The sequence below is a fragment of the Dama dama genome, chromosome 9 (assembly GCF_033118175.1).
Source record: "Dama dama isolate Ldn47 chromosome 9, ASM3311817v1, whole genome shotgun sequence".
Lineage (NCBI taxonomy): Eukaryota > Metazoa > Chordata > Mammalia > Artiodactyla > Cervidae > Dama > Dama dama.
The window spans coordinates 37,218,135-37,243,989 of NC_083689.1; the positions used below are offsets into that span (position 1 = coordinate 37,218,135).

A 25,855-nucleotide genomic window follows, 5' to 3' on the forward strand; every position below is an offset into this window, starting at 1 on the left:
CAAGTAGATTATACCCAGCAAAACTGACCTTTAATATAAAGGTCATGATTTTATCAAGAAATTAGGAGGAAAAAAGAAATTATTAGAATACTATCCCCATGAGCCTTACCTAAGGAATCCACTAGAGAAACAGCTTCAATAAAAATTTGTAGAGATAGTGATATGAGGACTGATGATAAGCTTGACATATATAGTTACCTGTAGAGATATTACTGAGTGAGCACTGAAAGGGATCTATTTTAGTATATAATGGCTATATTATCTGACAGCGTAGATATAGTATAACCATTTAAAAAACTGGGGAAGAATGAGTAGGAACATGCCAAACAAATTACTTTTACTGTTTTCATTAATCATAGCTGATTATTTGGAGACTGATGTATGTGTAATACAGGATAATAAATGGGTAATTAAAAGATATTCTATCTCCCTTGAGACTAAAAAGCAAAGATTGTAAGTATGAAAGAAAGGAAATACAACTGCAACATAGAAGAGATTAAACAAAACCCCATAGTCTTGAATTTGAACTGGATATATCAATATGAACTCACATAGTATTTCATCTTTATATGTGTATATATGTTTGTATGTAAACGTATATGTATTTTCTCAGCTCTGACCAATGAAAGAGCCTATAAACAATGACCATTCCAGTGAGTGAACATCCCTAGTGCCAGGGTTATGGTCCTAAAATACCATTCTCATTAAAAGAAACCAGAGACTCTTGAAGAAACGGTTGAATCCAAGTCTCGGCAAAAAAATGTACAAGACAACCCTGGATCACCTTAACACTAGATATTATGGAAGCTAAGATCACGTCAGAAGGACTCAGGAGCCAAGTTGAAGAAGTTCCCACTAGTCAAAGATGGGACAATTTGAGCCTTATTAAGTATTTTTAATCCCATGATCATGGTAATTTTAAAAAACACCCTAATTGGTCACCTCCTGAGAATGACAGGAAACCAATTAACTCTCAAGAACCGAATAAGTCAAAGGAAAAAATTGAGCATTTATCCTGTTTTTTTCCCCTATGTAAGCTGCACGCTGTATAATCAAATAACAGATTGAAGGGATATCTATCTTTACAAAATTATGCCAGCTAATAAAGTAAAGGAAAATGGTAGAATGAGAATATCACCATTTTGCAATCTCCAGAGAATTAATAGGTCAAGACCAAGGATCAACAGCTTCTAAAGGCAAAAAATGAGTGGAAAAATCAGATGTTGTGTGCCTTCCAGTGAAAGAATCCAACAGCACCTCTCCTCTGGGCAAGAGAATCAAACCTGGGTCTGATCAATCCTCTGGATCCAGACACAGGAAATAGAGGGCAAAGGCATAACCCGAAGTGTGCCAGGAGGGCACTTGTTAATAAGACTGTGGGAAGGACATCCCTTTTGGTCCAGTGGCTAAGACTCCACACTTCCAATGTGGAGGTGTGGGGCCTGGGCTCGATACCTGCTCAGGGAACTAGATTCCACATGCCACAGCTAAGAGTTCATATGCTGCAACTAAAGATCCTGCATGTTGCAACAAAGATTGAAGTTCCCAAGTGCCACAACTAAGACCTGGTGCAGTCAAATAAAGAAAAATAAATGCTAAACAAAAACCTCTACACGTCAAACAGTCCAGATCCTTCAACAACAAAAAAATTCTTTTTAGTGAGGGAGGATGTTAAAGAAATCTATAGATTAAAAGAGATTTCTCTATGGTACAGTGGTTAAGAGCCTGCCTGCCAGTGCAGGGAACTTGCGTTTGACCCCTGGTCTAGGAAGATCCCACATGCCTCAGAGAAACTAATCCCGTGCTCCACAACGACTGAGCCTGTGTTCTAGAGCCTGAGAGCCGAAACTACTGAAGGCTGCACACCCTAGAACCTGCGCTCCGGAACAAGAGAATCCACAGCAATGAGAAGCCCATCACCGCAACTAGAGAGTAGCCCCTGCTCACTGCAACTAGAGAAAAGACCAGCACAGACCAAAATAAATAAGAGACTTAAAAGACACACATTTTTAAAAAAAATAGGCAAGACTAAACTGCAGTGTACCAGGCTGTTCACTTGGGTGATAAAACCATAAAGAGATGCAAGGAAGTGATTACTATAAAGGTTAGGATGGCATTTACTTTTGGAGGGATGAAGGCAAATGTGATTAGGGAAGGTGTTTAAAGGCACTTTTGGGGAAGTTGGCAAAGTTCTATTTCTTGACCTGAGTGACAGTTGTATGAGTATCTTATAATAATTCATTAAGGTATTAATTTGTTTCATGAGGGTTTTTTTTTTTTTTTTGGTTATTTGTGCTTTATTTTACAATAAAAAGGTTTTAAAAGTATTAAGAAAATCTAACATTTCCTCCATATCATATTAAAAAAAACTCAAAATGGATTTAAGATATAAATCTAAGAGTGGAAACCATAAAACTAGAAGGAAACATAGGTTATCTTCGCCATAAATTGTAGCAATATTTTTTTGGATCTATTTCCTAAGGCAAAGGAAACAAAGTCAAAAAAATAAACAGATGGGGTCTAATTAAACTCAGAAGGTTTAACATATAGGAAACCATCTACAAAACTAAAAGACAGCCTGCTGAATGAGAGAAAATATTTGCAAACGATGTGACCTATATAACAGGTTAATAACCAAAATATGCAAACTACTCATATAACTCAATATCAAAAAAGCAAAAAACCAATCAAAAATGGGCAGACGATCTGAATAGACATTTATCCAGAGAAGACATACAGATGGCCAACAGGCTCATGAAAAGATGCTTAATGTCGCTACTCATCAGAGAAGTACAAATCAAAACCGCAATGAGATACCACCTCACACCTGTCAGAATGGTTATCACCAAAAAGACCACAAATACCAAATCCTGGCAAGAATGTAGAGGAAAAGAAAACCCTTATGCACTGTTATGGGAGTGTAAGTTGGTGCAGCCACTATGGAAAACAGTATGGGGGTTCCTCAAAAAACTAAAAATAGAACTACCATGTGATGCAGGGTTCCCCAGGTGGCACCAGTGATAAAGAACTGTCTGCCAGTGCAGGAGACCTAAGAGACATGGGCTCCATCCCTGGATCAGAAAGGTCCCCTGGAGGAGGGAATGGCAACCCATTCCAGTATTCTTGCCTGGAAAATCCCATGGACAAAAAGCAACCTCAGTGCTCACTGACAGGCCAGTGGATGAAGAACTGGTGTGTATTTATATACACATAGAATATTACTCAGTCATAAACTTCCTTTTTATCATTTTAACAACATGGATGGAACTGAGTATTATGCTTAGTAAGACAAATCAGACAGAGAAAGATAAATATTGTATTTATTGCTTATACGTGGAATCTAATAACACAAATGAATGAGTATAACAAAGCAGAAACAAACTCACAGATATAGAGAGAACAAACTAGCAATTGCAATTACCACGGAGAGGGAAGAGGGAAGGGGAAAGATGAAGGGAAGGGTCATAAGAAGTACAAACTACTATATACAAAATAAATAAGCTATAAGGATATGTATACTGTATAGCACAGGGAATATAACTAATATTTTATAATAACTTTAAATGGAATATAATCTACAAAAATATTGAATCACTATGTTGTATTAATATTATAAATCAATTATACTTCATTTAAAGAAAAAGCAATAAAGTAACATTTTCTTTTTAAGTTAAAAAAAGAAAAAGAAAATCTAGACTTGTCAGCACAGTAAGAGCCAATTGGCAGAAAACCCGGCAAGGTAACAGAGAAGCAGCCAATCAGCTTGGAGCCAGTGTCTTACGAAGGCCTTCTGTCTCAGTGAACTGCTCATGGTGATATTAAATGATTTCTTTTTGTTCTTTTTTTTTTTAAGTCCTGCCACATAACATGTGGGAGGTTTAATTCCCAGACAAGGGATCCAACCTGTGCCCCCTGCAGTGGAAGCTCACAGTCTTAACCACTGGGCCACCAGGGAAGTCCCTGATTTCATCTGTACTATTATAATGAACATTTGCCTTGTAACACTTCAAATCATGTTTTAAAGCATGTGGCAAACAGTGTACTCCAAAATATCTCAAAGGTGCTCTCAATTCAAAATGACCTCTTGGATGCCTAACTGGAATTGCAAATAACTGTTGGGTGTTGATTTCTCACAAACATAAGATTAATCACTTGACTCAAACTTGTAGCATTCAGCATACCAACATAGGGCAGCTTTGAGTTCCCAGAATTAGAGAAGAACCTTACACCCCTTACTCCCCTACTCAGCTCTAGATGTAAATTATTAGCAATAGTCTATTTTAAAAAAGCAAATGAGAGAAAAAATTTTCCCCAAACATTAAACATTCTAAAGTTTGAGTGAACTGCCACACACAAGATGTTATTACAGCTTTGGCAAGTGAGTTCAGGACTAAGAGAAGAGACACGGGCTCCCCAGGTCTGCACTGAACTCTGCAGATAGGACCTGCAGCAGCAGTTGCCTTGCATCCCTGGATCAGAGTCACCAAATGAGAAGCATACTTAGCCCTGCATCTGCTGAGACCAACTCCCAGCTGCCAAGTGTTCTACAAGGTGCAGTCTCTGCTCAATGACCATCAAGAAGTTTTCCTAGGACTTTCCTGATGACACAGTGGAGAAGAATCCACCTGCCAATGCAGGAGACACAAGTTCGATCTCTAGCCTGGGAAGATCCCGCATGCCTCGAAGCAACTAAGCCTATTTGTCACAACTACTGAAATGCACGCACCCGAGGGCCCGTGAGCCGCAACTACCGAAGCCTGTGTACCTAGAGCCCAGGCTCCGCAACAAGAGAAGTCACGGCAATGAGAAGCCTGTGCACAGCAACGAAGAGTAGCCTACAGGTGCTGCAACTAGAGAAAGCCCTCGCAAAGCAACAAAAGACTCAGCACAGACAAAAATAAACAAAAAAATTAATTTAAAAAGAGTTTTCCCAGCTTATACTGAATTTGCCTCACACTAAGATTCTATAACCTGAGCACAAATCTCAGACTGGCACTCTTCTGTACAAGCCAATAATGAAACACACATTCCTCTGGGTTATGAAAATCGTCCAACTTCTTCCCAATATAAAAAAAGGAGATAAATGTTATTTTCTACTTGGGAAGTGCAGCACCATTGATCTTGAACTTCCACACCCTTACTCTGAAATACATTGGTGAATTACATCTGAAATAAACATAGGACTTTAGTATCATCTGCAATGGCAAGGGTCTATGGATGACAGACCCTAAATGCCTGGACATGGCCCCGCAGACTCAGTCTTCGCCTGCATCTCGCTGAGGAGATGGAGGTGGCTTGTTGAAGGTCACCGGGTGAGTGAGTACCAGTCGAGCACACTCTCGAGGTTCATCTTTCTACTACTAAAAACACCACAATGTCGATTCTATCTCAATCTTAAAATGTGAAGAATAAAATGGGACATAAACTGTGATGTAGACTCTGACTGGCTGGAGGAGTCTAGAGCAGTTTTATTGAGGGGTAATATCCTGCAGCCGTTCAGAGAACGAGGATGAGATGAAGCCAAGGGTGTGACTCCCTGCTCAGCCACGCATCTATGGCAGGTCATTTAACCTCCCAGAGCCTCAGTCAAGATTAACAACAATTCCTTTCTCATAGATCTGTTAGGAAGATGAATTTAACAATGTGTATAAAGCATTTAGCACAGTGCCCGCCTCATTGTAAGTACTCAAAAAGTACCGTTGTTGGATTGGGGTTGTAAACATTTCTACAAACATACAGAACTCTCTGTTTGATGAACATCTGTTGGGTTTCAATGCAGCCTACTGTCTCCAAAGTAAGTGGTGCTATTTTTATAAACCCACAACATTAAAAAGTCATTACTAGCAGTGCTTAAGTGTATATGTGTGATTAATACCTTCCACATCTCTGCTTTGTTTTTTCTCCCCAGCTACTCATCCTGGGTGGATAATTTTAATTCCAATAAAACCTTGGATTATTATTATCAGTAATAGTGATGGCTTAGCTAGAGAGCTTCTAGAGCTTGGGAGCCTAGGGCTGGTGCAGATGCAGATATTATTTGTCTGCCCAATAATCATGCCTCTCTCCCTTGTTCCCATTAGTACTGCCAACCTCCCACAGTAGAAATTTTTCCCTTACTATCCACTACTTACTTTCACAGTTTCCCTGGCAGCTGTGACTCAGTTCTGGCCACTGAGGCCTGAGGAGGCTTCAGGAAAGATTTATCCTCTGATGAAAAGAGATGGGGACTTCCCTGGTGGCCCAGTGGTTAAGACTCCACACTTCCAATGCAGGAACTTCGGGTTTGATCCCTGGTCAGGATGGCTTAAGCAGTAAAAAAATCCACCTACATTGCAGGAGACACAGAAGACATGGGTTCAATCCCCAGGTCAGGAAGATCCCCTGGAGGGAAGACATGGCAACCCACTCCTGTATTCTTGCCTGAAAAATCCCATGGACGGATGAGCCTGGAAGTCCATAGGGCCACAAAGAGTTGGACACAATTGAGCACACACACACAAAAAAATGACACACACATGGAAGATCCCACAGGCTATGCAGCATGGCCCAGCCTGGCCCCAAAATAAAAAGAAATAACTAAGTAAAAAGAAAAAAGACAGACACTACAGGAGAACAGATTTATCACTGCCCTCTCTGTGTCCATCCCTCCCCCCATATCCACCAGCTCCTCCCGCCTTTGAATGAGTTTGGAGACACTTGTGATATCCATCACAGAAGAAGCTATGTTCTGTCTATGAGGTCGCAGGTCTGCAATTTAAAAAAACATAACATACTAAGAATGGGAGAAGAGAAGGATGGATGGAACCTGGTTCCTGATGATACGGCTTGAGGCACTGGGTTGAGGCTTGAGGCACCAACTCTGGGTTGGTACATGTCACATAAGATAATTGAATGTCTTTACTGCTCAAACCACTGTTACTTGCAGCCTAAAGCATTCTAATTATGGGCTGAATTGTGCCCCCACCCCCACCCCATCCTAATTGGTATGGGATAAACTGTGCCCCCTGTGGTCTGTCTCTGTCTCAACCTCCTCCATCTGCCTCTCTTCCCAAATTGTGAGGCTGGAAAACCCCCGATGTGCTGGACTCAAGGGCAGCAAACCTGGAGGATGACTGGCTAGAGAGGAAGGCTGAAGCAAGACTCAAATCATTCATACTTGTGGGTCCCTGGTCAGAGGAAAAAAATCGTGGTTCCACTAAAACTAGAGAGATTTGCACTTTCATATATTGAATTTCTCACCCCCACTACCTCAAAATGGGACTATATTTGGAGATATGGTCTTTTAAAAGTTTGATTCAAGTGCACTGAGGCTTCTAGGGTGGCCCTAATGCAATCTCACTGGTGTACTTATAAGAAGAAGAGATTTGGACAGACAGACATGAGGGGCACATTTACAAAGAAGCCTGAGAGAATTGGTTGCCAGCAACTCTGGACTGCAGTAATATTAAAGGAAGTTCCTCAAGGCTGAAGGATTGAAAGATACGTGATGAAAGTGGATCTACACTAAAGAATGAAGAGCCTCAAATAAGCAGATAAATATAAAAAACTTTTCCCCCTGTTTTAATTTCTTCAAAAGATCATTGTTTAAAGTGAAAACTAATAACCATGATTTCTGAGGATTATATCTGTAGACATAAACCATATGATAATAACAAAAAGGCTATTATTTGGAATACCTCCCTCCCCCTTTTTTTTGACCATGCTGTATGATTTATATGTAGATGTAAACCATATAATAACACAAGGATATTATTTGTAACACCCCCTCACTTTCTTGGGGGGCCATTCTGTATAACTTTCAGGACCTTAGTTCCTCAATCAGGGATTGAACCCAGGCCACTGCAGTGAAAGTGCCCTGTCCTAACCACTGGACTGCCAGGGAACTCTCTGCAATAAACTTTACAAAAGAGATTGTTATAGATAAGACTTCTGCCCCCTCCCCCCAAATTCATATAGTGAAGCCCTAACCCCAGGGTGAGAGAGGGCCTTTTAAAAAGTAATAAAGCTTAAATGAGGTCAAAAGGGTAGGACTCTAATCCAACATGAATGTTGTCCTTATAAAGAGAAAGAGACCACAGATGCATGCACACTGAGAAAAGACCATGTAAAGAAACAAGAAGAAGGTGATCACCTTCAAACCGAGGAGAGAAGCCTCAGGAGAAATCACACCTGTCAACAACCTCATCTTGGTTTTCCAGCCTCCAGAACTGTGAGAAATAAATTTCTATTAAGCCATGCCGTCTGCAGTATGTTGTTATGATAGCCCCAGGAAACTGTTACAGGGATCTAGTATACTATTTATTATCATGAATATACAAATACTAGGGCAACCACAAAAGGGAACAGAACTTACAAAAGACTGACCGAAGGGTAAACTTTCACGTAGACACCTTTATAAGAAACTCAGAGCCCAGGTATGCACTAGGAAGACCATGGTGATTCACTCTCTGCCCTGTGGTCTGTCTCTGCAAATCACTGCCCAGCCTCCTCCATCTGTCCCTTTTCTCAAATTGTGAGGCTGGAAAGCCCCTGGTGTGCTAGACTTAGGGGCAGCAAACCCAGAGGATGGCTGGTTAGAGAGGAAGCCTCAGGCAAGACTCAAATCATCCATACTTGTGGGTCCCTAGTCAGATATTTAAACCTAGAGAAAAAAATCGTGGTTCTACGAAAATCAGTTTTACCTATCATCAGTAGCCGGCTTCCCCGGTGGCTCAGCGGTAACGAATCTGCCTACCAGTGTAGGAGATTTGGGTTTGATCCCTAGGTTGGGAAGATCCCCTGGAGAAGGAAACGGTAACCCACTGCAGTATTCTTGCTTGGAAAAGCCCACAGGCAGAGGAGCCTGGCCGGCTACAGTCCACGGAGGTCACAAAGTGTCAGACACGACTGAACGACTAAACAACAATCATCAGTAGCAGACCATTATTATTCAGTCTACTCCTCTGTCCAGAGGTCCTGGCACCTCCAGGCATCTATCCTGTTCTGAAGGGGCCCCTCTCATGTTGTAATTGGTGAGCAGTAGAAAATGGAGAGCAATTTTCTAAGAATAATGGAGACCATTATTCTTCAGACCCACTATTATTCTAGGCCGCTATCAGAATGATCAATTAAAAACTGACCAGAATTTAGAAATAGGGAAGAAAGTCTCAAGTACTGACACAACTCGAAATGCAAAATAAAGCAAAAGGAGGAGGAGGAAGAGGAAGTGGAGGAGGGGAGAGGGAGGAGGAAGTTAGAAGCAAGACCATTAGAAAGAAAACTGTTCTCCATTTTCTACTGCTCACCAATTACAACATGAGAAGGGCACCTTCAGAACAGGATCAATGCCTGGAGGTGCCAGGACCTCCGGACAGAGGCGTAGACGCAAGGAAGAGAAAACAGGCCACTTGGCAACTCAGGAGTCTTGAGCCTGGGGCTCCTCCCGACAGGTTCCGCTCACCCAGGTCAGTGATCAAAGAGACATGAGGTATCAAGTCAGCAGCACACCAAGGGATGATGTCAGCACTGCCAGTGATTCGAAATCTAGATTGTGAACAAATGTACACGGGGCAGGCTCCCTGGTAGCCCTCCTTCATGTCTTTCAATTCCTGAGTCTACTTGCGGGACGCCACAAGTGGTTTTGGTTGTTATTTTTTGTTCCTGACCCGGCTGTTGGTCAACATTTTTCAACCCGGGGAGGATCTACTTGTCTAAACTTGGTTATTTCTTAGGATGGGTACACAGGTGTTCATTTGAGCCATGCTCCTGTCAATCATCTTTAAACTTTAAAGCTACTCTATTACTTTCAAGAGATTTGCACATTCAACTGCCAAAAAAACACAGAACACCTACAGATACCTGCTGAATGAATTATCTTTAGAGACCAAGACATTAAAACTGTTCTCCCAGGCTAGGGGTTTTCAATCGGCTGGGCGTCAGTCCCTGGGGATAGGGTGGGAGGGCTGTGAGGTTTGTTAGGAATGCAGATTCCCAGGCACCACTTTGTGATAACACAGTAGGTAGGGCCCAGGAATCTGCCCCTTTTGGATCAGGCTTCCCAGATGATTCTAATTTGCAGTCATGTTGGGAGCTATGGCCCCAGATGAGCCCTAAAATAGGGCAACATGTGGGACAAATTCAAAGTTTCATTTGAGAGATCACCTCTGTGGCTGCTCATTTAGTCGCATCCTCAAATCAGCCCACTCAGGGCACAGAGGGCAGGGACCCAGGAAGTTCCTTATCGACACAGAGTCTCTCACCTTAACAAGAAGAGCAGCTGCTTTTTCAAGAACCTTCATGTGTTCCAGGCCATAAAAAGCAAGGGAGCAAAACAGCTACACAGAGGCCATCGCTGAAGGCCAGGAGAGGTCTGAGTTCACCACCTCTCCCAGGTATATTCGGTGAGTCACCCGGGGCCTATCTCTGCACTAAGGCAGACAGAATTCCATCACTGAGTCTAGACTGCTCTACCCTTCCAGGGCGGGGATAGTATTGAATCAAACACAGGCCATTTCCCAGAAAACTACTTCATCTTTTTAAAGAGAGGAGAAGGGGGAGGGGAAAAGGAGTTTTTTCCTGATCACAGAGGGATGGAATCAGGTATTGGATTTATTTCTTAAAGGTCTGAGTCATCAAAGATTGTTCTGAACTTTGCAACCTCTGGCCAACACTGGATCGGCACTTTTTCTCAGAGGACAGTAGCATTTCTATAGAATCCCCTTGTTGCATTTCTATAAAATTCCCTTGTTCCCATCTATGTGTGTATAACAGAGCCTACACACAATTCAGGAAGCCGGAGATGGGAAAAGATGAGGACAGTGAGGGCTCCACAAGCGCACACACAACCTCTGTCTCTTTCACTTTGGTTGACAGTCATGTTATTTGCTGCCGTTCAGTCGCTCGGTTGGGTCTAACTCTTTGCAACCCCATGGACTGCAGCATGCCAGGCTTCCCTGTCCTTCCCTGTTTCCCAGAATTTGCTCAGACTCGTGTCCATTGAGTTGATGATCCCATTTATAAGTCACGTTTTAAGGAACGCTTTTTTGTGGGGGCTGCATCACACAACACATGGGATCCAGTTCCCTGACCAGGGATCAAACCTGTGCCCCCTTCATTGGAAGCACAGAGTCTCAACCACTGAAACCCCAGGGAAGACCCAAGGAACTCATTTACTGAAATAAAAGAACAGTCAGGAGTGGAGAAGGCTTGAACTAGGTGAATTTGGCTTGAAGGAATAAGAATCAGGCTTAAACAGGGTATTGGCCAGGTGGCTCCTTTCAAATGTTCACGGTGTCCTGTGTGCCCTGCGGAGTGCTGTGATCCCAGAAGAGTTAGCTCCAGGGGACAGTCCTGGAGGTAGCGTCCCTGCCTTCTACAGCTGATAACTCTCACACCTTTCCCTGAGGACAGCTGAGGCAACTTTGAGACACCAAGGGCAGCAGAGACATCATTTCCTGTCTGGCTTGGAATACCTGGTTTCATCCATTACCTGTTTCAAATAAGAGCCCCCACAGGTGAAAGGGCAACCCATTGCTCACAAATGAACTGTAACAAATCTTTTAAAAATTTCCCTCATGTACGGGAAGGGTTACTGGATACCACGGCTCTTCTCCTGCCCAGACACATAAAACCCAGGTGCCCTGCTCTGGTTCATTTCTCTTCAGCAGCAGCAGCAAGATTTACCTATATAATCACACGGTCCTGCAGCTGGGAATCACTGCGTGTGTGCGTGCATGCTCAGTTGTGTCTGGCTGTTTGTGACTATGGACTGTAGCCCACCAGGCTCCTTAGTCCATGGGATTTTCCAGGCAAGAATACTGGAATGGGTTGCCATTTCCTACTCCAGGGGATCTTCCCCACTCAGGGATGGAACCCAAGTCTCTTATATCTCCTGCATTAGCAGGTGGATTCTTTACCACTTTGCCAAGAATCAATGAAGCTGTGCTACATGCCTGTTCTTCTCTGGCATCATCAGAGGCAAAAAAGGAAAGTTCATGTTAAAAGCACATGTGGCACAAATCACCACTCTTACTCTCTGCTCCACTATGTACAAACACCATCATCTTGAAATGACAGTAATTTGGCCAATCCAACAAAGTTGACCACTTGCTTTGGCACATTGGATATAAAGAGAGGAATATCCTGCTTAACTGACAACAATTCTGTAGTAGAAATATATATCCCCACTTTTTAGATAAAGCAACGGGCTCAAAGCTTAAGTAGCTTATCCCAAGTTACTCAGCCAGTAGTAGCCGAGATATGAACAGCTGATTCCATCAGTATCCTGTGAACCAATCACTTTTTGACTAAACTAGAAGTCATCTTAATTCCCAGTGTTAAGGAAATGACAACAAGTGGAAATTTGGACTTAATTCCATACTCTGTTATTAAAGAAAGAAACCCCAGTGTGTTTATAAGTTAGCTTGGGTTGATTCTGGGAAGGCCCATTCCAGTGATCTCTCACCCATTTTTTTCTTTCTTTTTGGTGGGGAAGATGGCTGCATGCCTACCACTCAGTCACCTTGAGTGAAATATCTTCATGTTTGACCAGCAAGAGAACAATCACCCACCTTGTTCTATGTAAAAAAGCACAAAACAGAAATTCCCTTGTGGCCCAGTGGTTAGGACTGTGCACTTTCACTGCTGAGGGCTCAGGTTTGATCCCTGATCAGAGAACTAAGATCCCACAAGCCTTGCGGGTGGCCAAAAAAAAAAAAAAATACAATCCTGGGAAAACAAACTTAGTGATGTCCATCCAGCTTTGCAGCTGGCTCTGGTGGCTCAGCGGTAAAGAATCCATCTGCAATGCAGGAGATGCAGGTAGACAAGCGTTCGATCCCTGGGTCGGGAAGATCCCCTGGAGAAGGAAATAGCAACCCACTCCAGTATCCTTGCCTGGGAAATCCCATGGACAGAGGGGCTTGGAGGGCTACAGTCCACCGGACTGCAAAGAGTTGGACACGACTGAGAATACACACACACAGTGAATCTCTGCTACCTTGGTTCCGAACCATAAACACTTGTTTCCAGAGAAAAAGCATGCTCTCTAAAAGGATGGGTGGATGTTGTTTGATTATTGTGGAGCATGTGACACTTTAAAACAAGTTTCTCAGGTAATTCCCATGCTTCACATGCAAGACCAAGAAAACAAAACCTGTGGACTCAGGTTTACTGCAATTATGCCTCTGGTCATTTGAAATAGACATCAGAAGTAAGATGCTTGTTTCAGCTTCTTCTTATTGAGAAAATATTTTGAAAATGGTTCATCTACTGTGCTAAGGAAGTGCCTTTACTTTCCTTTGTGAAACTCAGAATTGTGAACCCATCTTTGCACTATCAATTTACCTTCAGGGACCTGTTCAAATATTTTGTGCATGTCACCAGTCATCTTGGATCCCAGGCCCTGGTGGGAACATGAGAGGGTTGCACAGTGCCATTCACACAGTAGGAGCTCAATAATACCTGCTGCCTGAATGAATGGAGCCCTGGCAAGCTGGACGGAGGGGATGTGCCTCTCAACTTGTATAAGGGCCAATGCTGCAATCTAAGACTCATGGGCCAGATGGTCCCTAAGGTACCACTTGCCTCTCATTCTAGAATCATCTACGAACTACTGGCAGCTCATTTCCTCCTCTTAAGGCCAAAATGCAGAATTCAAATTGACATTCACTGGTACTACTTAATCTCATTTACATTTTGCAGCAAGGTTCACTGATTCTTTTTCTTTTTACCCTTAACGACTCATCCATTTTTAGCTATTGGGAAGACCCACTGATGGACAGAAGTCTAGAAACTACAATTGGCTCAGACCCCTAGGCTAAAGTTATCAAAACTAGGGCGGGCGGGGTGGGGGGGTGGGGGTGCAGGGAGCAGGAAGTAAACTGTTTCTCTCTCACAGGGAGACATGAAGGTTGAGGTGTTAAAAGCTCCTTTTTGGTGTTTGCTGAGTTCTTACTGTGTGCATTTGGTATTAAAGGCAGGATGTGGGCAGCATGAGGCAAGTTGAGGTGACAGAAGTTAATCTGGCACCACACAGTGCCTTCGCTCACTCTCTGCAGTGCAGTCGACTCTGTGAATGCCAAACTGAGGGAGGCTTTCGCCATTTATCCAGGTTGGCCCCTGGGTCAGTGTCCATGGCACTGGGGTTGCACTAATGCTCCTTCCACCTCCATGAGAAAACAGGTGGCCTTTATCTACTATCACCCACCATCCCCTGCCTCCCAGAGGTCACCCCATGCTCAACCCCCTCAATTTGTACCATGCAAAAACAGAGGGGGTAGAGAATGGACTCTTCTGCAAGGTGTGGAAGCAAAGCTAAATTCTGATTGAGGACAAACGAAATCTCCAAGAAGGAAATGTGTTCATTCCAAAGGGCTGATCCAAGCAGACGAGGATTAATTTAATCAACCAACTATGAGGTCTCTCGAATGCCTGGCATTAAGGCAGTCTCAGCTTCAAGGATCTCCTATTCGAAGTTCCCTAAGTCATAAACCACCCAGAAACTGCTCCTCCCCCCACAAAGCATTTCCTAATGGGTACTGTTTGGATGCAATCATTTCTCTCCACACACCCTTTCCTCCAATTTCAACAGAATAACGAATTGCAGAGAACAGGTCTCATAAAATGTTCCTGGCCCCTGCAGTGTGAGTGCACACCCTCAGTTTCTGCCATTCCGTAGGGCTCCCAGAATAGCCTGTCCACAACACTCACTACACAGAGGAAGACTATATCCAGTAACATAGAAACAGAAAATTGAGAGACAACAAAGATAAGTAGATTTTCTAGTTCACGCCACCCCTTTTCTCACTAGATTTAAACAGAACACAAGGCACAAAGATTAAAGTCTCCTTTAAAGAAAAAAATTTAAGGGCCCATCTGTGTAGAATTACTACTTTTGGGGGGAACCTGCTTATATTCAATACTTTATTGATCATTCTTAAATTGGCAGCTAATCTAGATGGATATAATGGCTTAGAAGGCTTATTTCTGTTAATGCAAAGACCTTAATACCAAACATTCACTGTCTAAGGTATCCATATTTTACAGGGAGGTAGGTGGTAGTCCATTTTCCTAAACTTTATTTACTCAAATTACAGGTATAAACTCAAAAGCCGAGGCAAGAAGTGGCAGAGGCAAGTAGTATATATGGGGCAAACTGGCACTCGCAAAAAAATCTACAAAAAAGCCAGCTGTGTCACCATAACTTGCTGACTTAACTCCCCACAACAGATCTAATTAGAAGGTGGCAATACATTTTTCCAGGTGTTTAATTAAGTGTGATAATTATTTCTTTCCTTAAAGACAGATGGAATCATATGTTTACATTTCAAAGCATAATGTTTCCTTAGTTAAAACACTGTGGAAATACTTTTGTGTAACACAGGATTCAAACCAGGATAAAAATACCTGCTGTGATAAGCAGCACTTAAAGTGATTTATCAGCTCTAAGCTTCATATGCCAGGGCACAATGGCAACTCCAAGTCTGCTCTGTTCTGGTTATTTCCTTTAGCTATATAGTTTTGTTTTCCTTATGCCTCAGTGAATAATTCTACTCAATATGCCATTTTCCTGCCAGCATCCCATAAATGAAGTCTTATCAAGAAAGTGGGAAAACTTTATGGGCATCTCTTCTTTCACAGCACGGCAAGAATAAACCGAGAATCACAAGAATTCAGAGACAGTTGTAATTGGATGGGACCTCAGCAACCAGGGAATCATTTTACAAGTGGATTACAGTACTGTCCTGCTATCAATTAAATATGTTTTTTAGGGCAGAAATACACCCTACATTGAAATAGTACTGACCTCCCCAATAAAAATTATGTATAGAAGGGTCGAATTATCAGTCTTAAGTAGCTCGAGGATTTCTGTTGTTTCAACACTGAACACCAACTATCTCCTTCCTCCCTTGCTTCTCTCAGGGTACTGCTCCTCCGACCCAGTGCTGTGTTTTAGGAAGTCAGCTGGCTTTAGCAATACGGTGTTACTGAATCAATGAAGATCTCTTGGCCCCTAAATCCTGTTGGTCAACCTGGTCTTGAACTTGCCTACCAGCCGCCCAGGTTCTGAAGGCGCTCAAGTGTTCTTGCATCAGGTGGGGAGTGCGCAAAGACACGAACTCGCGCACACACACACACACACACTCATTTTCTTCCTCAGAGGAAGTCTCCACCGAACGGTCTCAAGGCAAAATCTAGTCCCTGCCCATTTTACAATGCAGGGTTAGATTACAATCTCAGGCCAGCATCTCGGTCTGCAATCTGGGACATTCTGATAACCGGGGCGGTCCTTTCAACAGCAAGAGCTGTGACCAGGAGGGCGTGACACGTAGCGGGGCCCCCATCTGCAGAAGGAACGGTAAGCGGCTCAGGGCAGGAGGGTGGAAGTTACGGGGTCATCAGCTCGAGTCGGTAAAGGCTCACCGCTGGAGGTCTCAGACTATCTCGGCGACACAGGAACTGGGTAAAAACTCCGGGGAGTTTCCGGAGCTGTGCGCGCCTGCATACACACACATACACAAACACACACACACACACACAGAGAGGCTCAGACGCACTCACTCACACCCACTCACATTTACTTCAGAAACTCCCTGTGAACGGAAAGCGTGCCCCCAGGAGCACCCCGCAGCCCAGCGGCCGGGGAAGTCCTGTGAGGGTGTATGCGGGACCGGCGCGCCCGGGAGGCACTTACTCTGAAGAGGGGCCCGGCGGCGCGGGGACGTTAAGAGGCGAGCTGGGCGAGGTGACCGCGCGGAGCTGCCTAGCCGCTTGAACGCTCGCGGGCTCCCGCGGACTCACCAGCAGAGCGCGGGGCAGAGACGGCGGGAGAAAAGGGGCCAGGGGCGGGGCAAAAGAGGCAGGGGGCGGGGACACGAGGAGGAGCTAAAGAGCCAGGGGCGGGGCGGGAGGAGGGTTTAGGAGGCTGGGGGAGGAGCTAACCGAGGAGGAGGAGCCGGAGGTCGGGGGCGGAGCGTGCGCGGAGGAGTTCAGGGCAGGGCGAGGAGGAGAACCCGGGTGTCAGAGGTATTGCCTGGCGCAGGGGGTCAGGAGTGGCCAGGGCTCGGGGAAATGCGGACAAGGGCTGGACAGTGGCCGAGGAGCTGGACTTGAGCTGCAAGGCAAGACCTTTGGGCTCAAGGAGCCAGGACCGGCTTCGGAGATACGCAGGGAAGAAGTTATCTTTCAGGTCTCTCGGTTTCTTCAGCTATGAAAATGAGATACCGGCTTTAAGTCTATTGAGTCTCTTAAGTGAGTTCATGCCAGGCACCTAACAAGTACGCATTTATTATCTAGTATCTGTTGCCGTTATCTTCGTCGACGACATCATTTTCCGTATAAGCCCCTAAATCCCGCCTGCCCTTAAATTTTTTTCCTTTTCTTTTCAGCCTTTACTGGCCTCAAGTCTACCCGGCGATAGCTGATGCATAAGTGATTCCTAAGTTTCCATTCGCGAGGGATGCAAGGTTTCTTTTTAAGAGTTAAAGGGTCATTGGATCCCAGCAAGTCAGTCTGGTCTAAGCCACCCCTGCGAACTTCAGTGACTGCCCCTGCGGACAGAGTCTGTTGCTGCTGCTGCTGCTGCTGCTGCTAAGTCGCTTCAGTCGTGTCCGACTCCGTGCGACCCCATAGACGGCAGCCCACCAGGCTCTGCCGTCCTTGGGATTCTCCAGGCAAGAACACTGGAGTGGGTTGCCATTTCCTTCTCCAACGTATTAAAGTGAAAAGTGAAAGTGAAGTCGCTCAGTCGTGTCCGACTCTTCGCGACCCCATGGACTGCAGCCTACCAGGCTCTTCCACCCATGGGATTTTCCAGGCAAGAGTACTGGAGTGGATTGCCATTGCCTTCTCCCCGACAGAGTCTAAGAGTGGCTATTTACCAGAATGGGGCAGAATCTGGGCCCTGAACCCAAGGTAGTCATTCTCAAGGGCAAATGTTGCCCTTCTGGGGACTGTGATGAATCCATCCTCCATTAAGCACCTACTATATGATGGTTCTGTACAGAGGGCTGGAAATATTAGTAACACTAGCAAAACTTCGTATGTGCCGGTCACTGTTATAATCCTCATTAACAACTTATAGATGCTATAGCTACCTTAGTTTCAAAGAACTGAAATCATGGCTTCTGGTCTCATCACCTCATGGCACATAGATGGGGAAAAAATGAAGCAGTGACAGGCTTTATTTTCTTGAGCTTCAAAATCACTGCAAATGGTGACTGCAGCCATGAAATTAAAAGATGCTTGCTCTTTGGAAGAAAAGCTATGACAAACCTAGACAACATATTAAAAACCAGAGACATCTCTCAGAGACATCACTTTGCCAACAAAGGTCCGTATAGTCAAAGTTATGGTTTTTCCAGTAGTCATGTATGGATGTGAGAGTTGAACCATAAAGAAGGCTGAGTGATGAACTGATGCTTTCAAATTGTGGTGCTGGAGAAGACTTTTGAGAGTTGTTTGGACAGCAAGGAGATCAAACCAGTCAATCCTAAAGAAATCAACCCTGAATATTCATTGGAAGGACTGATGCTGAAGCTGAAGCTCCAATCCTTTGGCCACCTGATGTGAAAAGCTGACTCACTGGAAAAGACCATGATGCTGGAAAATATTGAGGGCAGGAGGAGAAGGGTGCGACAGAGGATGAGATGGTTGGATGGCATTATCAATTCAATGAACATGAGTTTGAGCAAATTCCAGGAGATAGTGAAGGACAGGCAAGGCTGGTGTGCTGCAGTCCATGGGGTTGCAAAGAGTTGGACATGACTGAGCAACTGAACAACATAGCTACCTTAGTTTTACAAAGGAAAAGGGAGGCATAGTGAAATAAAATAATCTACCAACATTTCACATTTAGTAAGTGGCAGAGTATGGTTGGGACACAGGAAAGTAAACACATTTGGGTTTAATGCCCACAATAGGAATATACAGAAGGTTCAGAGATGTTTAAGACACGGTCCTGTGGGGAGGGGAGAGTCAGGAAGATTTTTCTGAAAGAGATAATGTCTGAGCTCAATTTAGAGAAAGGAATGGGAGCTTCCTTCTTCTAAGGAAGGACATGGTAAACATTTTTCAAGCATTAAGAAGGGTTGGTGAAGAAGTGGAGATTGGAATGAGGCTAAAACAATAGAAAAAGACCAAATCTAAGTGTTTTCTTCCTGTAGGAATTGAAGGATATTAATTTGACCTTTGGTAAGTAGAAAGTCAGAAGGATTTTAAGCATGGGAGACATATCAAATGTTCTAGAAAGGTTTCTCTGAAAACAGCGTAGAAAACATCAGAGCTGCGAAACTTGCTTATGAAGTCATTGCAAGGATGGATCAGTTAGGATACAGCTCAGTCGTGTCTCTTTGTGACCCCATGGACTGTAGCCCACCAGGCTTTTCTGTCCATGGGTATTCTCCGGGCAAGAATAGTGGAGTGGGTTGCCATGCCCTCCTCCAGGGGATCTTCCCGACCCAGAGACTGAACCCAGGTCTCCTGCATTGCAGGCAGATTCTTTACTGCCTGAGCCACCAGGGAAGCCCTAGCATATAGCAGTAGGCAAAATACGAATTTCAGAAAAGATGTCCCCACCTGAATCCCCAGAACCTATGAATATGTTACCTTACATGGCAAAAAGGACTTGGCAGGTGTGATTAAGGTTAAAGAGAATGAGATGGGGAGATTATCTTGGATTATTTGGGTGGATCTAATCTAATTATATGATTCCCACAAAGAGGATGGATGAGTCAGAGAGAGTCAAAGTATGAGAAGAACTTGACCTGGGTCAGGAGCCAAGGAATATGGGTGGCCTCCAGAAGCTGGGAATGGACCTCAGCCAACAACAACAAAAAATGGGAATTTCATTCTAACACTATAAGGAAATGGATCCTCCCTTAGAGCCTCCAGAAAGGAATTCAGCTCGATTGACACTTGGAGTTTATCCTGGTGAGACCCCCCCACTACTGGACTTCTGACCAGAAATGTAAAACTGTAAAGTAATAGATGTATGTTGTTTTAAACTCCTAAATTGGTGTTAATTTGTTTTGCTGTAATAGGAAATAATTATAGACGCTGAATGCTTAAACTAAGTTGATGGAAAGATGGATTCAACACTTACAAGGCCCTGGAGATTGATGGGACGTGGGGGCTGAAGGAAGGAGATTAATCTAGGTCAATTTACAGGGTTTCTGGGTTGGCAGGCTGTCTTTGGTGATGCCACCCAGTGGAGGAAAAGGACAAAGACAGGTCTTCTTAGGATTAAAAAGGTTTACACACTCGCAGGCCTTCCCTACTCCTTAAAATCATTAGGAACAGTCCCCGAAAGTCCATGGGCAGTGATATTTGTTACCACCTAGAGTTCTAGAAATGGATCTACTCTGTGTAAGCTGAATGACTTTGGACAGAGCACAGCGCGTCAGTGAAACTTGGCTTCTTCTACTGTGTGGGATAGGAGGAGCCCCATCTGCATGATTCCTGGGTCAGCCAGGATGTCGTGGCGTCTGTAACCTCACCCCAGTAACTTTCACCATTACTTCATTTCAGTCTCCCTTGTCTTAAGCTGTGTGTCTCAAGCAGCACTCTCCAGGGATACTTCTATTTAGATATAAAGATTCTTTAGTCTTTCTCTTTTATCATTCCACACCCTTACTACGGACTCTTATCCTTGGTCTTCACATGCTTTCTTTACCTCTTGCAGACCTGCATTTCTATTGACTTCCCTTCCTACCAGCCTAACTTGAAGAGCCAGCACCTCAGTCACTCACTGCTAATGCCTCTCATTGCTTACTCCATCCTCCTTTCCTTCTCTTACTTGGCACATCTTTCTATCCAATCCATATATTTGTATGTACTACTTAAGAACCAAAAGATATGAAACCTATGCTCTGCAGATTTATGATCTCTGATCTGTTAAATCCTCAAGCAGGCTGGATTTTCTCTTGCAACACTGATGGAAAGGAGAAGGGAGTTCAATCTCTATCCCTTTCCTCAAGACATCTTTCACACCCCTAACCCTTCCTACACTTGATATACAATCTTACCTATTTCAAAGAAAATATACAGATCATCAATACAGAATTTTCTCTACTTAGCCCAGCTAACAAAGATGTCATTTACATCCACAATCACCTTGACTTCCTTTCCTCTGATCCCGGTGGGTCAGAGCAAACCCATTCATCAGCTTTCAGGGTCCCCAAGGAGTCCTCCCTTCTATTTACAGAGACTGTATTCTGTTGAATATCCATTCTCTTTTATCTTCAACCTCTCAATTTCTATACTTTCCCCACAAAAGATTTTAAAAAATGCTAAAATAATAAAATTTAAATATCACCACGGATCCTACCACCTTCTCTGACCTCTTTACTAGGGCCATATAGACCTGACAGTAGAAACGATGTAGAGTGGCCAGTGCCTCAGGGCTTCCTTTAGGAGACCTGGGGAGGAATCTCTACAATTCCAGGAAATGTGTGTCACTGTTATCAAAGAACAACCAGTTTTGCTTCTCTTGAATAAAGACATAGGATTCCACCTTGCTTCATAGTATGATGATATTTAGAAATTAACAAGATAGTGACCTTTTCTATCTTACGTGGGCCAAAAGATACTTGGAACATTTCTTTTTCAAACTAGTACTTGCATATTTCCATTTGGATTTATAAAAAAACCAAACCAAAACAAAACAAACAAAAACAGTATCTAGGAAGCTCCTAATAACTAGACCATCATTCAATGGCTAATTATATTTTGAAATAATTACAGCTGTATCTGGAATAACTGAATCCTCTCAGATCACCTATCCCCAAGAAAAGACCCCAAGCCCTATAAATCACGTAAAGTGGACGTAGCTGTAAGTAGAGCTGCATGCCAGAAATACCTCCGTACATACCTTCTATTTTTACTTCTGCCCAGTTGAAGATATAGTAACTAATATCAGACAGTAGTAGAGTCTCAAAAAAATCTTTTGATTTCTCTTGTACTCTTCATTCGCCTCAAGCAACTACTCCACTTACACAGTACCAGCCTCCTCTTTCGGAGTGAAAAGGAAATAACTACATGACACCGTGAAATGTGCAATAAAAGTGTATGCACTGGGAGGAGAGTGGAGATGATTCACATTCCTTGGGGGAATGGAGATTTCACAGAGGCTCCATCCAACCAAGTCGAAAAGGATGAACTCAAGCTGATCAGGCAGAGAGAAGGGCACTGCAGGTGTTGTGGAGAGAGAAGATACACATATAATAATTGCTACAGGCTAAAAGCACTGAAGCAAGGCTTCATACCTATGGGCTATAGACCTCAAATATAGCCCACAAAAATACCTATGCGGCCACTGTGTTTTAACTACAGTTTCATGGGAGTATATCAGTAACATGCCAGATTCAAAACATGGCTATAACTTCACCATCCTCCAAGATTATTATCTGATTGTCTACTCCTTCATCTCTTCCCAGTTCTATTTCTTTTCAGAGCTTTATCATAACCTGTGGTAAAGTATGAGTGTGGTAGAGTATGTTTTTCCTAATAGAAGTCAAGGTGCAGATTGGGTAGGGTAGCACAATTGTTTAATATCACACCTACTAGAAACTCAGAACAGTTTTAACACAGCATCCTCACAGGGGGCCCAAGGTAGAGCTTGTATCAGAAATAAAATATGGATGTGGCTTTTATCCAATGAATGGATTATAATTTAATATTATTATAATATAAAAACAAGGAAACCACAACGTTTTAAAAAGCAATGTTACTAGACTGAACCATAAGGGACAGGAACAGTAAAAAATGTAAAGGGGTCTTTGCATGCTCAAACTTTTCTAGCCAGGAAAACAGGGTGAGAAAACTACAGTTAAAAACATGAGCCACTTTTTTACAAAAAGAATGACTTCAGTTCAGTTCAGTCGCATCCAACTCTTTGTGACCCCATGGACTACAGCACGCCAGCTTCCCTGTCCATCACCAGCTCCTGGAGCTTGCTCAAACTCATGTCCATCGAGTTGGTGATGCCATCCAACCATCTCATCCTCTGTCATCCCTTCTCCTGCCTTCAATCTTTCCCAGCATCAGGGTCTTCAGCATCAGTCCTTCCAATGAATATTCAGGACTGATTTCCTTTAGGATGGACTGGTTGGATTTCCTTGCTGTCCAAGGGACTCTCAAGAGTCTTCTCCAACACCACTGTTCAAAAGCATCAATTCTTTGGCACTCAGCTTTCTTTATAGTCCAACTCTCACATCCATACATGACTACTGGAAAAACCAAAGCTTTGACTAGACAGACCTTTGCTGGGAAAGTAATGTCTCTGCTTTTTAATATGCTGTTTAGGTTGATCATAGCTTTTCTTCCAAGGAGCATGCATCTTTTAAATTTATGACTGCAGTCACCATCTGCAGTGATTTTGGAGCCCCCAAAATAAAGTCTCTCACTGTTTCCATTGTTTCCTCATCTATTTACCAAGAAGTGATGGGATTGGATGCCATGATCTTAGTTTTCTTAATGTTGAGTTTCAAGCCAACTTTTTTACTCTCTTTCACTTTCATCAAGAGGACCTTCAGTTCTTCTTTACTTTCTGCCATAGGGTGGTGTCATCTGTGTATCTGAGGTTATTGATATTTCTCCCAGCAATCTCGACTCCAGCTTGTGCTTCATTTAGCCTGGCATTTTGCATGATATACTCTGCAGAGAAGTTAAATGAGCAGGGTAACAATATACAGCCTTGATGTACTCCTTTCCCATTTTGAAACCAGTCTGTTGTTGCCTGTCCCGTTCTAACTGTTGCTTCTTGACCAGCATACAGATTTCTGAGGAGGCAGGTCAGGTGGTCTGGTATTCCCATCTCTTTCAGAACTTTGCACAGTTTGTTGTGATCCACAGAATCAAAGGCTTTGGCATAGTCAATAAAGCAGAAATAGATGTTTTTCTGGAACTCACTTGCTTTTTTGATGACCCAGAGGATGTTGGCAATTTGATCTCTGGTTCCTCTGCTTTTTCTAAATCCAGCTTGAACATCTGGAAGTTCACGGTTCACATACTATTGAAGCCTGGCTTGGAGAATTTTGCACATTACTTTGCTAGCATGTGAGATGAGTGCAATTGTGCGGTAGTTTGAACATTCTTTGGCATTGCCTTTCTTTGGGATTGGAATGAAAACTGACCTTTTCCAGTCCTGTGGCCACTGCTGAGTTTTCCAGATTTCCTGGCATACTGAGTGCAGCACTATCACAGCATCATCTTTTAAGATTTGAAATAGCTCAACTAGAATTCCATCACCTCCACTAGCTTTGTTCGTAGTGATGCTTTCTAAGGCCCACTTGACTTCACATTCCAGGATGTCTGGCTCCAGGTGAGTGATCACACCATCGCGATTATCTGGGTCATGATCTTTTTTGTACAGTTCTTCTGTGTATTCTTGCTTGCTGCTTCAAGATGGAGGAGGAATAGGATGGGGAGACCACTTTCTCCCCCCAAAATTCATCAAAAGATCATTTGAATGCTGAGCAACTTCCACAAAACAACTTCTGAACACTGGCAGAGGATACCAGACACCCAGAAAGGCACCCCATTCTCTTCAAAAGGACGTAGGACAAAATATAAAAGACAAAAAGAGAGAGAAATGAGTTAGGGACAGAGACCTGTCCTGGGGCGGTGTCGTGAAGGAGAAGTTTCCACACAGTAGGAAACCCTTTATCAGGGTATGTGGACAGTTTTGTAATCTCAGAGGACAACATAACTGGGAAAGAAAAAAAAAAAAAAAAAAAAAAAAAAACCACAGACTACACGCCTAACTGCAACTGCAGAAAAGAGAACTTTTCCGTAAAAGGCTCTAACCTAAAAACCCAAGGCGCAGCCTGGTCTGCTCACAGAACAAAGGATTGAGTGGATGCCAAAGGAGAGCCAGCCAGTTGCATACCAGCCCCTCCCAGCCCAGAGGCAGAGAGGCAGGCTTGCGACAGCCAGAGCCAGAAGGCAAGGGGCTACTACAATCTCAGTCCTAGAGAAGGCATCTTCCACCAAACGTGAGCAGGCTCCCAGCTTCTAACCACGTCATCCAGAGATCATGGATGGTTGACACCCACCAGAAGGGTCGCAGCCTGAGATCAGCTCTCCAGAGGAGACTCACAACACACCTGAGACCGCAGCCGAGCGGCCAGGACCAGGGAGGTGACTAAGATGCAGGGTCCACCCGGGACAGTGTGCTTGCGAAGCACCTGGTCGCCTGAGCTGCTCAGCCCTGGGAAGGGCGCAAAAGGCATGCCCAGCTCAGAGAGAGTGAGCCAGAATTGTGTCTGAGTGTCTCCTGAGGAGGTACGGATCAGCAGTGGCCTGCCACAGGGGCTCTGGGTGCAAACCTGCGTATGGCATAAGCCCTGTTGGAGGAGGTCGCCATTAACCCCACCATAGAACCACCAGAACTTACACAGGCCTGGGGAAACAGACTCTTGGGGGGCACAGACAAAACCTTGTGAGCACCAGCACCCAGGAGAAAGGAGCAGTGACCCTCACAGGAAACTGACCCAGACGTGCCTGTGAGTGTCCAGGAGTCTCCGGTGGAGGCATGGGTCAGGGGTGGCCTGCTTCAGAGTCAGAGGCACTGAGGGAAGCAGTGTGTGCATGGGACCTTTTGAAGGAAGTTGCCATTATCTTCATTACCTCCACCATAGTTTGGTCTCAGGTCAAGCAACAGGGAGGGAACACAGCCCCACCCATCAACAGAAAATTAAAAATTTACTGAACACAGCCCCGCCCATCAGAACAAGACCCAGTTTCCCCTTCAGTCAGTCTCTCCCATCAAGAAGCTTCCACAAGCCTCTTATTCTTATCCATCAGAGGGCAGACAGAATGAAAACCACAGTCACAGAAAACTAACCAAACTGATCACACAGACCACAGCCTTGTCTAG

At 43.9% G+C, this 25,855-nt stretch overlaps 1 protein-coding gene and 1 long non-coding RNA gene across 5 annotated transcripts in view; one reads left to right on the forward strand and one right to left on the reverse strand.

The window, feature by feature from the left end:
• The window catches only part of TNFAIP8 (TNF alpha induced protein 8), a 139,917-nt gene extending 123,099 nt beyond the window's left edge, over window positions 1-16,818 (reverse strand). For 2 of the 3 annotated variants that reach the window (XM_061150933.1, XM_061150935.1), the window contains exons 1-2: window positions 16,673-16,818; window positions 6,132-6,325 (exon numbers count right to left, since the gene is read on the reverse strand). In XM_061150933.1, coding sequence (XP_061006916.1) covers window position 6,132 — 1 coding nt within the window. In that variant the 5' untranslated portion in view covers window positions 6,133-6,325; window positions 16,673-16,818. The remainder of the gene's footprint in view (window positions 1-6,131; window positions 6,326-16,672) is intronic. The other variant, XM_061150934.1, reaches the window with a different exon arrangement.
• On the forward strand, window positions 9,257-21,567 carry LOC133062221 (uncharacterized). 2 transcript variants are annotated; one of them, XR_009694124.1, is made up of 4 exons: window positions 9,257-9,443; window positions 10,287-10,379; window positions 15,901-16,073; window positions 17,367-21,567. It is a non-coding gene; the product is annotated as an uncharacterized LOC133062221 (long non-coding RNA). The 2 variants fall into 2 exon arrangements; XR_009694123.1 differs by lacking the exon at window positions 9,257-9,443 and having other exon boundaries at window positions 9,909-10,379.
• Window positions 21,568-25,855: the final 4,288 nt, after the last annotated feature.